General features: G+C 46.2%; 1 protein-coding gene across 8 annotated transcripts in view; it reads left to right on the top strand.

The window, feature by feature from the left end:
- LOC310753831 (far upstream element-binding protein 3-like) overlaps positions 1–16,793 on the top strand; it is a 347,698-nt gene that overhangs the window by 223,213 nt on the left and 107,692 nt on the right. For all 8 annotated transcript variants that reach the window (XM_083595188.1, XM_083595185.1, XM_083595189.1 and 5 more), the window contains one exon: positions 381–522. In XM_083595188.1, the coding sequence (XP_083451314.1) occupies positions 381–522 (142 nt within the window). The remainder of the gene's footprint in view (positions 1–380; positions 523–16,793) is intronic.

The following is a 16,793-nucleotide window of genomic DNA, read 5'->3' as shown; positions in this document are numbered from 1 at the left end:
GTCTCTGTCTCCCAAGCTGAGGCTAACCTTCCCTCTTGTGTGAAATACTGACAGAAGAAGACAGTAACCATCAGTGGACGCCTTTGTAAAGCAAATTTCCTTAACAGACCAACCCTTTGGAGTTCTCCTTGCCCATCAAGTCAAACCAAACTTACATTTGTGTACAAGCTGCTACTGTTTCACACGCGCTTAAAAAAATCTGAGATAGTATTGTTAAGGTTCTCTTGCCAGTCTCTCATAAATGGTCTAGTTGAGATTCTTGTACCGCAAGGGATTGGACTAGATGACCCTCAGGGTCTCTTCCAACTGTACAATTCTATTATTCTGTGATTCTAAATCCCAGGATGTTAATGGGTGTGTCATTTTCTTCCCACTTCAAGGAGCGTGATGGTTTTGGAAGCCTTGTTGTGGCCCGGGGAAGGGGGCACGGACGTGGAGACTGGAGCATTGGCACCCCTGGGGGCATACAGGAAATCACCTACACAGTGCCAGCTGACAAATGTGGCTTGGTCATAGGCAAAGGTAAGCAGCGTGAATCATAGAATTGTAAAGTTGGAAGGGACCCCCAAGAGTAATCTAATCCAACCCCCTGCAGTAAATATTTATATGCATGGGAATGTTAGCACTTTAACTATGGGAAGGTGGTTCTGCATTGCCTGATCTTGGGAGTTTTTCCTATGTGCTGGTATCAAGTTTCGGTCTTCCATCAATACTAGAGGCACAGTCGATGGTGACACAAGAGATTGCCTTTTTGGTGGGTTTCCCCATATTGTGGAAATCCTTCCCAAGAGAGGGTAGACTAGCTCCCTTTTTTATTATTCCATCAGCAGACTAAGCCCTTCCTATTCAGACAAACCTTGGGAAACTATGCAGCAGAGGATTCTGCAGTTGCAATCAAAATTATTCAACCCCCATTGCAAATCAGGTTTATTATCAAAAGTTAGACTTTCAGCTATTTGCAATGAGCAAATCAAACAAAAGCAATTGATATAGCTCAACACAACGGATGCAAAGCAGCCCCAGAGCATCACCGAGCCACCACCATGCTTCACTGTAGGCGGAGTGTTCTTTTCAGTGTATGCTTCGTTCTTCCTCCAGACACAGCGCTGATTCATGGGGCTGAAAAGTTCCAATTTTGTTTCATCACTCCACAGAACAGAATCCCAAAACTTCTGTAGCTTATTTATATGATCTTGAGCATATTGGAATCGACTTTCATTGTGCTTTTTAGTGGTGTACGTCTTGGAGTTCTGGTGGCATGGAAACCTTATGTGTTTAGTACATGCCTTACTTTGCTCACTGAAACCCCAGTGCCTGCTGCCACCAAGTATTGCTGCAGCTGTTTTGCAGTCACTCAAGGGTTTTTCCCAGCCTGCCTTCTCAGAAATATGGTTGTTGCCACAGAAGGCTTCATTTTTCTTCCTCTTCCAGGTACTGTAACCACTGTTCCTTTAACTTTGAACCTGTGAACTATGCTTCCAATGATGTCTTTAGGAACATTCAGTGCCTTTTGCTATCTTTTTGTATCTTGCTTCTTGTCTGTGAAGGGCGATAATCTCTTCTTTTACCTTCTTGGACCATTCTCTTGACTTAGCCATATTTCTAACATGCATTCAGTTTTGACACTCACCAACCCCATAGCCAGCTTAGGTATTTCATGTATTCCAGCTCAAGCACACCTGGTGCAACTGACGGAACCCTTGATTAGTTGCATCAAGTGTGCTTGAGACAACACCTGTTGTATTTGTGCTGTTGTGAGGGATTCTATTCAGGGGGTTGAATAATAGTGAGACTGGAGAAGCCAGTATAAGTTGCAATTTCAGCTGAATTTGGGGAGAACACTTGAAGCATCTTGTGCTCTTGTTATCTGTCGCTTGGACTACTACAGTGCGCTCTATGTGGGGCTACCATTGAAGGTGACCCGGAAACTACAACTAATCCAGAATGTGGCAGCTAGACTGGTGACTGGGAGCGGCCGCTGAGACCACATAACACCGGTCCTGAAAGACCTACGTTGGCTCCCAGTACGTTTCTGGGCACAATTCAAAGTGTTGGTGCTGACCTTTAAAGCCCTAAACAGCCTCAGTCCAATATACCTGAAGGAGCATCTCCACCCCCATCGAGAAGCCAAGTTACAGGGAACCAGGCAGAGGGCCTTCTCGGTAGTGGCACCCACCCTGTGGAACGCCCTCCCACCAGATGTCCAAGAGAACAACAACTACCAGACTTTTAGAAGACATCTGAAGGCAGCCCTGTTTAGGGAAGCTTTTAATGTTTGATGTATTACAGTATTTTAATATTTTGTTGGAAGCCGCCCAGAGTGGCTGGGGAAGCCCAGCCAGATGGGCGGGGTATAAATAAATTATTATTATTATTATTATTATTAATATTATTATTATTATTATTATTATTATTATTATTATTATTATTACTATTATTATTATTTCAATTGCTTTTGTTTGATTTGCTCATTGCAAACAGCTGAAAATCTGTAATAAACATGATTTGCAATGCAGGTTGAATAATTTTGATTGCAACTATAATCACTGGGTTGCTGTCAGGGCAAACTGGATTTTAATTGCTGGTTCAAAATGTGTTTTAATGTATTTTACTTATTGTTTTTAACTAGTTTGTTTTTATTACATTACATTTTACATAATGATGATTTTAAAAGTTTGAAGTTGAATTCCAACTTGGAGAAAGGATGGATATAAATATATTAAATAAATACACAGTAAATAACTAAGTAGCATCACTTTGCACCATGCAGTCATAAAACCCAGAGCAACCCAGACCCAGCAAAAAGTATTAACTCACTCCCACACCACCCCCGACAATACCAGAAAAGCAGCCCTTGAGGAAACCTGTCCCAAACAGCCTCAGCCCATTTCAACTCATTCAAGCCTTAGAAACCTTCCAGGCAGCTGAAACCTGACAGAAAGTTTCCCGCCTCCACTCCTGGCCTCCAGGGGGAGCCTCACTCTCTGCCCTTCTGGCTGCACTGAGACTCTCCCGGTTCCTGCAGAGGGAAGTGGCTTTCCTCTGCAGAGACTTACTGTGCCAAAGCGAGCAGGCAAGGAAGGCGGAGAAGTGCAGGAGTTATTTTTGTCCCCCTCCCTCAGTGATGGCACCCAGGGCAGCCCACACCCACACCTTCCTTTGCCATTGGGTGCTGCAGCACTGGCTGGGCCACAGGCCAGCGGTGAGACTGAAGAAGCATAGATACAGTGGCTAATTCAACAGAATTTGGTACTCAGAGGTCATGTAGAAAGTCTGACAAACACAGTAAATCAGCAGCACCTGGCAAGCATGCAATAATTGGTGAGGCAAGCTGCGAGACCCCCCCCCATCACCCCAGCTAAGTTCAGTGACAAAGTGATGGATTATCCAGGGTTCAAAGCGAATATGATGTTGCTCTTCAGAGTGCGGGGGGGGGGGGAGACAGAATTCGAAGATGATTCTGAGCATGTTTTCTTTCTGATTAACCTCTTAGAAGGAGCAGCAAGACGCTGGGTAATACCCCTAATGGTTAATCAGCACCAATGGTTGTCGGATTTGAACAGTTTTATGATGCAGCTGGATTTGATGTTCCAAGACCCTGAATGTCAATCCGCTGCCAACAGGAAAATTCTGATATTGTGTCAAGGGGACTCCTCTGTAATGCTTTACACCACGGAATTCAATTTAATCGCACAAGAATTAAATTGGAATCAGGAGGCTCTAATGGCGGTTTATCGGGCGGGGCTAAATGGGACTCTGCTAGATGAGCTGGCTAGGATGGCCCCTCCCTCTTCCCTGGAGGAGCTTATGCACATGACGTTGAGAATGGATCAAAGGCTGCAAGAGAGGAAAGAGGAATGGAAGCCCCTTTTCTGGATGCCAGTGAAATTGGGGGGCATGCCTATCCTTCATGTCAGAGAGCTGGGGGGGGGGAGGGTTGCCAAGGAGCGAGCCAGAAGAAGAGCCGATGCAGCTTGGCACTGCTTGTGGGCGCCACATGTGGCCACAGAGGAGAAAGAGAGGAGGAGAAGGGAGCGGCTCTCCTGTTATTGTGGGAAAACTAACCACACGGCCAGGAATTGCCAGCCAAAACCCCAGTGAGATCTCTTTCTGGAGCTAGTGTAAGGACAGATCTCACTCCTCTGTGACTGTAAAAGTGGATCTATAGAATCGTTATACCATATAATCTTCTGTTGTCCATTACATTCGGCTTCACGGTCCAAGTTTCTGGCCCCATATTTATTGAGAATAGCTGATAGACCTCAGGAAGCCCAAATAATATACTTATTAAACAACGAAGATACAAGTAGATCCCTTGCAGTCGCTAGATACCTGATTAATGTTTTATTTCAAAAGAGGAGAAATGGATCTCTGTATGACTCTGACAGCTTAGCTAAACTTAAGTACCATCAATAAGTGCCAGAACTAAGACGCATACCCCCCAAAATCTGATGGATTTGAATTGCAGTTTACATAGAGGGAGCTTATTGTGTATAGTGTTTACTTAACTGAAGTAAAATTGGTTTTATATGGGTGTTTTAATTTTGGAACTGTTCAAATTGTATTGTTTATGGATACATTTTGATGCATTGTTTCTGATATGGGCCAATGGCCGCAATAAAACTATCTATCTATCTCTTTCTGGAGCTAGTGTGGAGGGAGGGCCACCCTGTGGGACAGCAGGCAGGAAACGGCCGACCCCAGTTCCAGTAAGAGGCCCAGAACTGGGAGGAAGGTCAGCTGCAGAGCCTCCATCTCCACGGGCGGTTCCCAGTCTCACAGTGCTTGCTGTGCTACAGTTCCCAAATGGGCGCAGAATGCAGTTGTGAGTTCTCATAGACTCAGGTTCATCAGCGGATTTTGTGGATGTGGAATTTGCTAAGGAACATGGCATATCCATGCATAAATTATCCACCCCATTGAAAGTACAAACCATAGATGGGAGACCCCTGGTGTCAGGGGTGGTCTCTTGTGCAACCGTGCCTTTGAACTTGGAGCTACCTGGCCACCGTGAGCAAGCTATTTTTCACGTGGCAAAGCTGGCCACATACCTTCTAGTCTTGGGGATGACCTAGTTGTCCAGACATGATCGTGTTATCGCCTGGGGACAGAGATCCATAATGCTTGCTTCAGCGTATTGTCACCTCAATTTTTTGGGCTACAGACCCTTGGAAGTTGCAGCAGTATTGGGTGCAGGAGTGCTGGGTCCTTAATGGGTAAGGAGAGCCAACTGCCCCAAGAATACCAGTCCTTCCGAGATGTCTTTTGTGAAAAAGAAGCAGACAAGTTGCTGCCCCATAAAATAGACCTTGTCCCAGGTGCGAAACTGCCCATAAGTCGCCTCTATTCAATGTCGGAAGTAGAGCTGGCGGCCTTGAGGGAGATTTTAGAGAAGAATCTGGTGAGGGGCTTCATCAGACCCTCCATGGCACCAAGTGGATCCCCTGTACTCTTCATGAAGAAAAAGGACACCACAGAACTTCGTTTATGCACCGACTATAGAAAGATTAACCGGATAATGGTGTCCAATCGCTGTCCACTACCACGTATCGGGGATCTATTGGAAAGGTTGTGGTCAGCGAAGATCTACACAAAGCTGGATTTGAGAGGGGCCTACACCTTAATCCACGTGGGAGAGGGAGATGAGTGGAAGACGATGTTCTGCACCAGGTACGGCAGCTTCAAATATCTGATCATGCCTTTTGGACTTCAGTCAGGTACAGCAATGTTCCAAGCCTTCATCAGCTACATCCTCAGCGGTCTAGTAGATAAGTTTGTGGTGGTGTATCTCGATGATGTGCTGATTTACTCAGAGAACCCAAAGCAACACGTCCGACGTGACAGGTGCTGCAACGATTGAGATAACACCAGCTTTATGCGAAGTTGGAAAAGTGCCAATTCCATGTCTCATCTGTAGATTTCCTGGGTTACAGACTCTCGCCTGAGGGGTGTGCATGGATCCGCAAAGGTAGAGAGTGTGGTGTTGTGGCACAAACCCAAAACAAAGAAAGACTTGCAGAAATTCTAGGGGTTCACAAACTACTACCGCAAGTTCCTGCCAGCCTATTCAAGGCTAACTACACCTCTCACAGATTGAGGGGCAAAAAGTCTTTCCATGGACAGCTGAGGCATGACGGGCATTTGAACAGCTCAAAACCATGTTCTCTTCAGAGGTATATCTAGCACATGCAGACCCGCACAGGCCACTAATCGTGGAAATGGATGCTTCAGACAGGGTGATGGCTGCGGTGTTGCTGCAGGCTGACCCGGGTGGCAACCTTCATCTGGTCACCTTCCACTCTAGGAAGCTGAATCCTTCTGAGCAGAACTACACCATTTGGGAGAAGGAACTTTTAGCTATCAAGGAAGCTTTTGAAGTGTGGAGACATTTCCTGGAAGGGGTGCAGCACCAGGTAGAGGTGCACACTGACCATCGTAATCTAGAGTATTGGCAGACGGCAAGGTGTTTGAAACAGAGACAGATTCGCTGGGCGCAGGTCTTTGCCAGGTTTGATTTCAGAGTCCAGTATGTGGCTGGGAGTCAGAATTAGGGGGCAGATGCCCTTTTGAGGAATATATAGATATATAGGCATATCTTGAAGCCAACACACCTGCAGTTGGCTGTAGGATCGGTAGGGGATAGCACAGAATTTCTACAGCGGACAAGAGATGATAACTTTGCTGGAGGCAAATTAACTGCGTTGTAAGTAGAGACTAAGAATGCTCCAACTACCGCACAATTGCACTCATTTCACACGCTAGCAAGGTTATGCTTAAAATTCTACAAGGAAGGCTCAAGCAGTATATGGACCGAGAACTCCCAGAAGTGCAAGCTGGATTTAGAAGAGGCAGAGGAACCAGAGACCAAATTGCAAACATACGCTGGATTATGGAGAAAGCTAGAGAGTTCCAGAAAGACATCTACTTTTGCTTCATTGACTATGCAAAAGCCTTTGACTGTGTCGACCACAGCAAACTATGGCAAGTTCTTAAAGAAATGGGAGTGCCTGATCACCTCATCTGTCTCCTGAGAAATCTCTGTGTGGGACAAGAAGCTACAGTTAGAACTGGGTATGGAACAACTGATTGGTTCAAAATTGGGAAAGCAGTATGACAAGGCTGTATATTGTCTCCTTGCTTATTTAACTTATATGCAGAATTCATCATGCGAAAGGCTGGGCTGGATGAATCCCAAGCCGGAATTAAGATTGCCGGAAGAAATATCAACAACCTCAGATATGCAGATGACACAACCTTGATGGCAGAAAGTGAGGAGGAATTAAAGAACCTTTTAATGAGGGTAAAAGAGGAGAGCGCAAAATATGGTCTGAAGCTCAACATCAAAAAAACGAAGATCATGGCCACTGGGCCCATCACCTCCTGGCAAATAGAAGGGGAGGAAATGGAGGCAGTGAGAGATTTTACTTTCTTGGGCTCCATGATCACTGCAGATGGTGACAGCAGTCACGAAATTAAAAGACGCCTGCTTCTTGGGAGAAAGGCGATGGCAAACCTAGACAGCATCTTAAAAAGCAGAGACATCACCTTGCCAACAAAGGTCCGTATAGTTAAAGCCATGGTTTTCCCAGTAGTGATGTATGGAAGTGAGAGCTGGACCATCAAGAAGGCTGATCGCCGAAGAATTGATGCTTTTGAATTATGGTGCTGGAGGAGACTCTTGAGAGTCCCATGGACTGCAAGAAGATCAAACGCATCCATTCTTAAGGAAATCAGCCCTGAGTGCTTACTGGAAGGACAGATCATGAAGCTGAGGCTCCAATACTTTGGCCACCTCATGAGAAGAGAAGACTCCCTGGAAAAGACCCTGATGTTGGGAAAGATTGAGGGCACAAGGAGAAGGGGACGACAGAGGACGAGATGGTTGGACAGTGTTCTCGAAGCTACAAACATGAGTCTGACCAAACTGCGGGAGACAGTGGAAGACAGAAGTGCCTGGCGTTCTCTGGTCCATGGGGTCACGAAGAGTCGGACACGACTAAACGACTAAACAACAACAAGGAGAGACTGGCGGGGCAAAGGGCTTCTCGGAGAAAGAGGGACTCTTGTACAAAGGAGAAGCTCTCTACATTCCCATGGGAGACCTTAGAGCCAAGGACTTGTGTCAATGCCAGGAGAACCCCACAGCGGGTCACTTTGGACAGTATAAGATGTTATACCAGGTGACACAGCAGTTTTGGTGGCCAAGAGTAAGAGAGGAGGTGAAGGAGTATGTGAAAGCCTGTGAGACATGTCAATGGGCCAAGGGACCCAAGGCTGCTCCAGCGGGCTTGCTACAACCGCTGCCTACCCTGCAGGGTTCTTGGGAAACCATTGCTATGGATTTCATAACAGATCGCCCTAGGTCACAGCAGCAAACAGTGATCCGGGTAGTAGTCTATTTGTTCATCAAGATGGCGCACTTCGGGCCTTGTAAAGGACTACCAACAGCACAACTTTTCGTAGATCCCATATCCAAGTTGCATGGGCTTCCCCCTTAGAGTAATTCCAGATCGTAGAACCCAATTCACTTTGCAGTTTTGGTAAAAGCTCATGCAGTTACTCAAGGTGGAAATCTGCCTTTCTTCTGTCAGGCATCCCAAGACGAATGGAGAGTCAGAGAGGACTAACGCTACATTGCAGCAATACCTGAGGTGTTACGTAAACTACTAGCAAGATGATTGGGTAGCCAAGCTCCCCTTAGCGGATCCGGTGCGCCTACAATAACGCCCTGCACATTTCAACTCAGCAGACCCCCTTCATTAGCTACAGATGCCATCCTCACTCCCATCACCAACTGACACCTTGTCAATGCTAGCCGCAGAAAAATTCATAGAGGAGTTGGCAGCCATCCATGAGTTACTAAAGGAGCATCTGAACTGTACCAAAGAGGCCTATAAGCAGGCAGCTGATGCTCACCACCAGCCTGGCCGTGAGATCAAGGTGGGGAATCAAGTGTGGTTGTCAACATGCAATTTGCCGTAAACAGCCAGATGCAAGAAATTAGAGCATCAGAGAGTGGGTCCGTTTGAAGTGATAGACTAGATTAATCCTGTGACTTTTAGACTCAAGTTGCCTGCATTCATGAAGATTCACCCCATGTTCCACAGATCTTTGTTATCGACGGTGGTGCCTGCACATCCGTATCAGACTCCTACGGAAGCTCCTCCACCTCCTGTCATAGTGGAAGGAGAGGAGGAATATGAGGTAGAGCAGATTTTAGACTCTCAGTGGCGACGGAAGAAGTTGTAGTACTTGATTGGGTGGAAAAGGTATGGGTCAGCAGAGCGATCATGGGAGTATGCAGAGCAGGTTCATGCACCCTAATTGCAAAGGGTGCATGCAGGTCACCCCCATAAACCCAAACTGGCTGAGTGGAGGGAGGAGGAGGAGAGCTTTAGAGGAGGGGGGGGTGTCAGAGACCAGACTGAGGATTACAGCTCTGAAGAGGAATGGTGGGAACCTCCACCTCTTCCTGCTCCTGACCAGGATCCTGAAGCTGCCCTGGAACAACGGAGTAGTATAGATTTAGAGAATTAGTTTGCAGAGGGACATAGTTTGGAAAACAACAGCTGGGCAAAGCTGAGTGGGGAACAGCTAGGAAAAGCAGAACAGGAAGAGAGAGAGATAACTCACTCCCCTTCGCTGGAAAGTGTCCAGCCTATATCTCCCAGGGTAAGGAGAGCTGCTATGCAGAAGGCTCAGTGGTTGCAAGATCAGGTGGCAAGAAGGGGAAGTGATGAAGATAAAGTGGGGGTAAGTAGGAGGGAAGCTAAATTGGGAGCACCTTTCCTCCAAGAATGGCTGTGTTGTTCTTTTGCTCTGATCATTAAACAATCTTAAACTGGTAAGGGACTCTAATTGCTTTGTTCTGCTGATGCATGGTCAAAGGGAGGGAGGAAGCCATTTATCCGAAGCTTGACACTGGGTGCCTTACCAGCTCTTAAGTCCAACACTGCAACCATTGTACAGTTATTAATAAATTTATTACCTGCAGGTCCAGGGCTTCCAGGTGACACCTATACATGGGGAACTGTCTGAATTTCCAGGGAAAGGGAATCTGTGACTTACAGCTCTTTCTCCACATAACTCTGCATCCAGCTGTGGGGGACGCCCCTGCTCAGGTGCTCCTGCCCTCTCCCCCACACCCACTGTGGTCAGTGGAAGAATGGGAGCTCGCCTGTTGAATGGGTCTCTGTAGACAGGTGCCATGTGCAGAGTGGATGACCCTCATTCATGAAAAAAAGTGAAACTCTTCAGGCACCAGGCGGCACAACATCATGTCAGCCACCTCATACTTGCATTGTCCTCAAGGGCCATTCTTGTGTGTGTTGGGAGCTGCTCAGGGTGGTGGATGCTAGACTTTCCCAGAGAGTTGAAGGCATCATGATGCATCATTGGCTATGGTATGTTTTCATATTGCACCAAAAGCCCAAACAAGCCTGGAGGATGCAGACTAGCTGCCAAATCATTTTTAATTATTTTCTAAATTTTACCAACTCAACCACAAATTAAAGCAAATTTAATACAATTTTTCCAAAGATTGGTTTCCCGCACACCATCGTCAATGTGTCCATAATTTCCTCTTGTTGCTGCATTATTTTCCCAGTTATTTCTAACTCACATTCCATTCCTTGCAATTAACCTTCTTGTAGGAATAACGGAGACGACAGGAGGTTGAATGCAGGTGAGCTGTGCAAGCATGCTCCAAACAAGCTGCCGGCTAGCTCTGTAGAGGCTCCTTTTATTAGCAGAAGTCAACAATTAGAAACAGTAGTGAAACCACCCTGAATTTAACGTTTTTCCATCTAAGCACATTTCCAGCGTTTGCAAATACATGTGTCAGCAGGTGTTTCCCTCAGATGTTCCCCATCTTGATTACGTCTGCGTTCCCGGTCATGCTCCAGCCAAGTGTTATGTCTAACAAACAAATTGTGAAAGGACAAAAGGTTGGGAAAAACCCTGTTTTCTAGCCAAGAAAGCAAAAGGTCAGGGAAAGCAGGCACAACGCTCTTTGACATACTGTTGCATGTCTGGTGTGAGGTTTGCTTTCGCAAAGTGGAGCGTTACCTCCACACTTCTATTACAATTTTTTAAAAAACTTATTATCCTTAACCATCAGCTATCCACTTGCCAATTCTTGCACATACAATATTTTAACATTTCCAGTATCTACAAGTGAGGTTACTCAACAAATTATCAATCCACAATAAATCAATAAGTATTATTTCTAAAATTAAATTCCTTTCCTTCTGCATGTATGAAAATATAGGAATTCTTATTGCCCCACATTTGAACTATAAATTGAGCCCAAAGTTAATTTTTGACAATTTAAGATGCCTTTCAGGAAAATAAAATGTCCTCCTGGGTCTTTTAAAATGTCTTCTTTTAAATGTAATATGTGGAGAGATCCAAATATTGAATTTCCAGCAGCAGAGTGCAATGTCACCTTAGATTGATTCATTAATGGCTTTGATTCTAATTGTTTTTTCATTGGGTTTCTTGTAGGAAAATACAATCTGAAGGTTTTTGTTTCAATTCATTCCAAACCCTTCTCCTTTTAATCTGATTTCCCAGGCCATACACATTCCATGAGCAGATTTTATTGCTCATGTTAACATTTGAGTATAATGCTTTTTATATTGGGCATTTATCCGCATGCAAAGTTTTTTATAACTACTGTGCATACAAAGATTACTTAGGCCTTGCACCTGGTACTCCAACGCATTATAACTTTTATCAGGTTTAAGTTTTTATTCTTTCAACAAGTTATTATCTCTTCCGAGTTTGTTTAGTCTCCTGGGTTCAAGTTGTTTAGGGCTTTGTGGATTAACACAAGAACCTTGAACTTGGCATGGTAAGAAATTGAGGAAGAGCTGTAGCTCAGCAGTAGAGCCTTGTATGCAAAAGGTCCCAGGTTCAATTCCTGGAATCTCCAGGTAGGGTCAGGAATGTTCCCTGCCTGAAACCATGGAGAGTTGCTGCCAGTCAGTGTGGACCATACTGAGCTAGATGGACCAAGTATAACGCAGTTCCCTATGTCCATAGTTAAGCCAGCCTTTAATTCAGAACCACAAGGACTGGAATCTTAGTTCATTTTTAGGGGAAGGGCACAGCACAGTGCCCCATAGTGGTACAACACATACTTTGCATGCAGGAGGTCCCATGTTTAATCCCTGGTCTCTCCAGGTAGGGTTGTGTGATATCACTGCCTTAAACCACGGAGAACCACTGTCTGTCAGGGTTGACAGTACTGAGCTAGATGGACTAATGGTCTGACTCGATATGAAGAAGCTTTCTATATTACCTTTTAATTCATCTCTTTACTTTACTTTTAGGGGAAAGACCATAGTTCAGTGGTTGAACAACTGCTTTACATGAAAAAGGTCCCAGGTGCCATCCTTGGCATCTCCAGGGAGAGATGGGAAGCACTGCCATCTGAAACCCTGGAGAGCTGTTGCCAGTTAGCAACACTGAGCTAGATGGAATAATGGTCTGACTTGGTGTAAGGCAGCTTCCTCCTACATTCCCAAATTGGTAACTGGTAGCGATTGAGGGACTCAATCTGAAGCCTCATTTTATAAGTGCACAACTGGGTAAACAGGTGCATGTGCAATTAACCGCTCCCTTCACAGTACACTTGTGCACCCCAGCACACCATTCCTCTCAGTTAATTCCTCAAATAGGTCTTTGGTGATTAGAGAAATAATAATAAAAGAATAGAGTTGTAGAGTTGGAAAAGACCCTGAGGTGTTGGGTGATAAGCCGAGGCCTGGTGCCTCCCCCCAACACAGCATCGCCCGGGATTCTTCACTCCAGTCTCCCGTCACGCTGATGTGGCCCATATCCAGGGACATGAGCACACGATGAGCAGAGTTCAAAACACAAGCTCAGCCTTGAGGAGTAACATCTAAGCCAAATTATTACAAATTAAATCAAATGTAACAGAACAAAGAAAACATGGTTCCTCTCTCTGTCTTCTTCGGAGAGAGAGCTGCAAAAGCTATACAGAGCGGAAACGGTATCTCCCTTTCTGCCCACAAGACTCCAATAATCAGTGCTGGAATGTAAACAGACATGTGACATGGAACAATCCCACACACACATCTGCAGCATGGGAGGAATGGAATTCTGAACATCCTCCCCCATTTCATGTAACCCACTGCTGCAGTATTTCAGCCTAACTGCAACCGCTGTACATAAACCTGAAGTTGTTCCCTGTCAAAACTTTTGACAACAGATCTGCTATCGGACAGATGGTCTCACATTTCACTCTAGATTACTTTGGTATACAGAGGAGTTCATGGTTGACTCAATGACTACAAGGTTCCCAGGTTCTGTGGCTGCAAACCAAGCCCAATTCATCGCCCCTTCACCAGCGTGCTTGACAGTTGGTATGAAGTGTTTGTGCTGATATGCTGTGTTTGGTTTTTGCTGAACATAGCAATGTGCATTATGGCCAAACACCTCCACTTTGGTCCCGTCTGTCCAAAGGACATTGTTCCAGAAGTCCTGTGGCTTGTTCAGATGCAACTTTGCAAACCAAAACCGTGCTGCCATGTTCTTTTTAGAAAGAAGAGGCTCTCTCCTGGCAACCCTTCCAAACAAACCATACTGGTTCTGTCTTGTTCTAATTGTACTGTCATGAACTTTGACATTTAACATGCTAATTGAGGCCTGTAGAGCCTGAGATGTAACTCTTTTGTTTCTTGAAATTTATCTAAGCATTGCACAGTCTGACATTGGGGTGAATTTGCCGGGACATCCGCTCATGGAAAGATTGGCAACTGTCTTGATTGTTTTTGTTAGGTGTGCATGCAGGAGCCAGGCCCTGTGACCAACAGGACTTTGTAGGACTGGGGCCTTCCTAAGTTTGTTCTGAAGAGGCAAGGCGCGGCCTCACAGGTGAGGTCGATTGGTAACTCATAGCACCTGGTGGCAAGAGCTGGGAAGGCATATAAGGTCAGCATTTCCCTTCGGCTCTCTGCCACAGCAGCACGCTTCATTCCTTGCTGTGTTTGGCTTCTTGCTTCCTGACCCTCGGACCCTTGGCTTCTTGACTCCCGGCTCTCTGACACTTGGACTCTTGGCTTTCTGACTCCTGGCTTTTGGACCCCCATTCCTGCTCCCACCCCACCATCTTGCCCCCGGTCCTGACGTCCCCTGCCGGGACTCCAATCACCCGTGAACCGGACCATGATAGTTTGCTGTGACCAACCTATGTCCTGGCCAGGGTGCAAGATGGACGGAGCCCAGCCTGTTGATCATGTCACGGTGCTGCAGAACCTCCACACGCAGGTAGCTACACTCCAGGGGGAGGTTCAAGCACTTCAAGTGGCCCCTGTTGCGGCCCTGGCCCAACCTGCTCCCCCTGTCCCATCGCCAGAGAGGTTCAGGGGGGAGCATGGGGCTCTTTGAGGCTTTGTAAGGCAGTGTCGGCTGATTTTCGCCACCTGTGCAGCAGACTTTCCCACCCCACGGAGCCAGGTGTGCTTTATGGTCAGCCTACTCGTGGGCCCGGCACTTTCTTTTTTTAAAAAAATAATTTTTATTAACAGGCCAATCACATCACATTATCCAAATCATATTAGTTCCAAATTATACAGCCGAATTTTAAATTTTGTTGGGGGTGCCTATACATCAAGCTCCAAACGAGTCCAAACATCACTTAAATTACTGCTTTAATTAAACAGTTCTATCCAGTTCAATCCAGATAGTCCTTTATTACTTTCTTCATCTTCTTGTTGTTATCGTATATTCCTTTCTTTGCGATCTCTGATAATTTTCACAAGCAGATTGGAAACAGGTATCCTCTGTGTGGGTTTTGTACTCTCCAAAGATCATATCGCTCAGGGACAGCCGCTGTTCCACGCTTCCATAAAAAAATTAATCTTCGGTCTGTCCTTTACTTTTCTCAGACTTGCCAAGTATATCAGGAGGCTCTGTCAGGTCAAGATTACATTCCAACAATCCTTCTCATTCCAATGGTCCTGATTCTCCTCCCCCTGTCCTTCTTTCTCCGGCAAGCCTGTCTTGGCGAGACGCCATTTTTTAACTGCGTCATAAAATTTTCCTCCGTTCTCATTGTTTACCAATCCTCTATTTAGCTATAATCCATCCCACACAGTTCTTGAATTCCTGCTTGTGGTTAGTAAAACGCAATGATCTTATTTCTTTCTGGGGTGAAGGGGTATTAATATCACATAGTACAAAGGGGGAAAAAGTTTTTTCCTCCACCCCCCCCTTCATTCCAAACATGCAGTCTCATAATGGTGGTTCATCAGAAGATTTACTTATCCGTCCGTCACTCCCGGTCACAGAGATCCATTAATCAGCAGTCTTATCTCTCGAGCGTTGCTTGATGTATGTGCTTCAGCTTCATTCCAATCGTATGTTTCCAATTATAATTCCGAGCTGAAGCTAACCAGCACGCGCTGATTGGAATCGGCGTCAGGAAGAGCTGACCTCATCGAGGGCTCATGCCAAGTGACCGGCACCCCCATCTCACGGATCCGGGGATGCATTGTGGACACCGCTGGCAAGGCAGCCCCCCACCTCCTTGGGGGGGTAGGAAGACTGCATACTTCCCATAGCAGCCTCTTAATTACCTCGTATGGGTCAGAGAGATGTTATTGTCGGCCATCTTCCAATGCGCCACCTGGTGGCCCCCCGGGCCCGGCACTTTCTTAGGTCACTCCGTACCTTGAGGCCGACGACCCTCTGCTGGGGAATTTGGACGACTTCATTGCCGCCCTGGAGGACATGTTTGGGGAGCCAAATCGCGCCCAGACGGCTGAAATGGCCCTGCAGAACCGAGTACGCCTCAGAGTTCTGTCGGTGGGCTGCGGACACCCTATGGAATGAAGCTGCCTGCCGGTTCCACTTCCATCAGGGACTTCATCCCTGCATTAAGGATGAACTGGCTCGGGTGCCCCCCCCCCAGCAGCCCTGACAGACTTTATCACATTGTGTGTTAACACTGACACGCGCTTGTCTGTGAGAGATTCCAAGCGCAGATTGAGGGAGTCCCTGGGGTCCAGTGCTGCAGTGGTGTTGGAAGAGGAGCTCATGCAAGTAGGTGCGGCCCGCCGCTCCCTCTCTAGCCAAGAGAATAGTCGGAGGCGGGCCCTGGGACTGTGCTTGCATTGCGGAGAGGGGGGCCATTTCGCAGTAGAGTGTCCGGCGAAGAGGCTCGCGTCGGGAAACGCCAAGCCCCGGCTGCGCTAGGAGGGGCTCAGCCGGGGGCCAATCACTGCACACCCCATTTCCTGCTCCCTATCCGTATTCTCCTTCCCCAGGGGTGCATGCTAACCCTGGAGGCAATGACAAACAAAGCAGGACAAAGGCTAATAGAGTTCTGCCAAGATAACAAGCTGGTCATCACAAACACGCTTTTCCAACAACACAAGAGATGACTCTGCACATGGATGTCACCAGATGGGCAGCATCGAAATCAGATTGATTATATTCTCTGCAGCCAAAGACGGAGAAGCTCTATAAAGTCAACAAAAACAAGACCTGGAGCTGTCTGTGGTTCAGATCATCAGCTTCTTACAGCAAAATTCAAGCTTAAACTGAAGAAAGTGCTGATAAGATAGGGAGCTGAATCTCTTAAAGCAGTTGTGAATAAACTTATGTTCATCAGTGTTTGGGGCATAGACATTTACTATTGCTATTTCTGTCCCTTCTGTTTTAATTACAATTATTAAGCATCAACCATCTTTCCTCTCTTATTATATCTTGTATTTCATAAGGCCAGCCTTTCCTAAAAAAAATTGTGACTCCCCTAGCATTTT

The sequence above is a fragment of the Podarcis filfolensis genome, assembly GCF_964270895.1.
Source record: "Podarcis filfolensis genome assembly, chromosome: W".
Classification (NCBI taxonomy): domain Eukaryota; kingdom Metazoa; phylum Chordata; class Lepidosauria; order Squamata; family Lacertidae; genus Podarcis; species Podarcis filfolensis.
The sequence above is the reverse complement of the archived record's forward strand: the minus strand, read 5'-3'. Positions and strand labels throughout refer to the sequence as shown.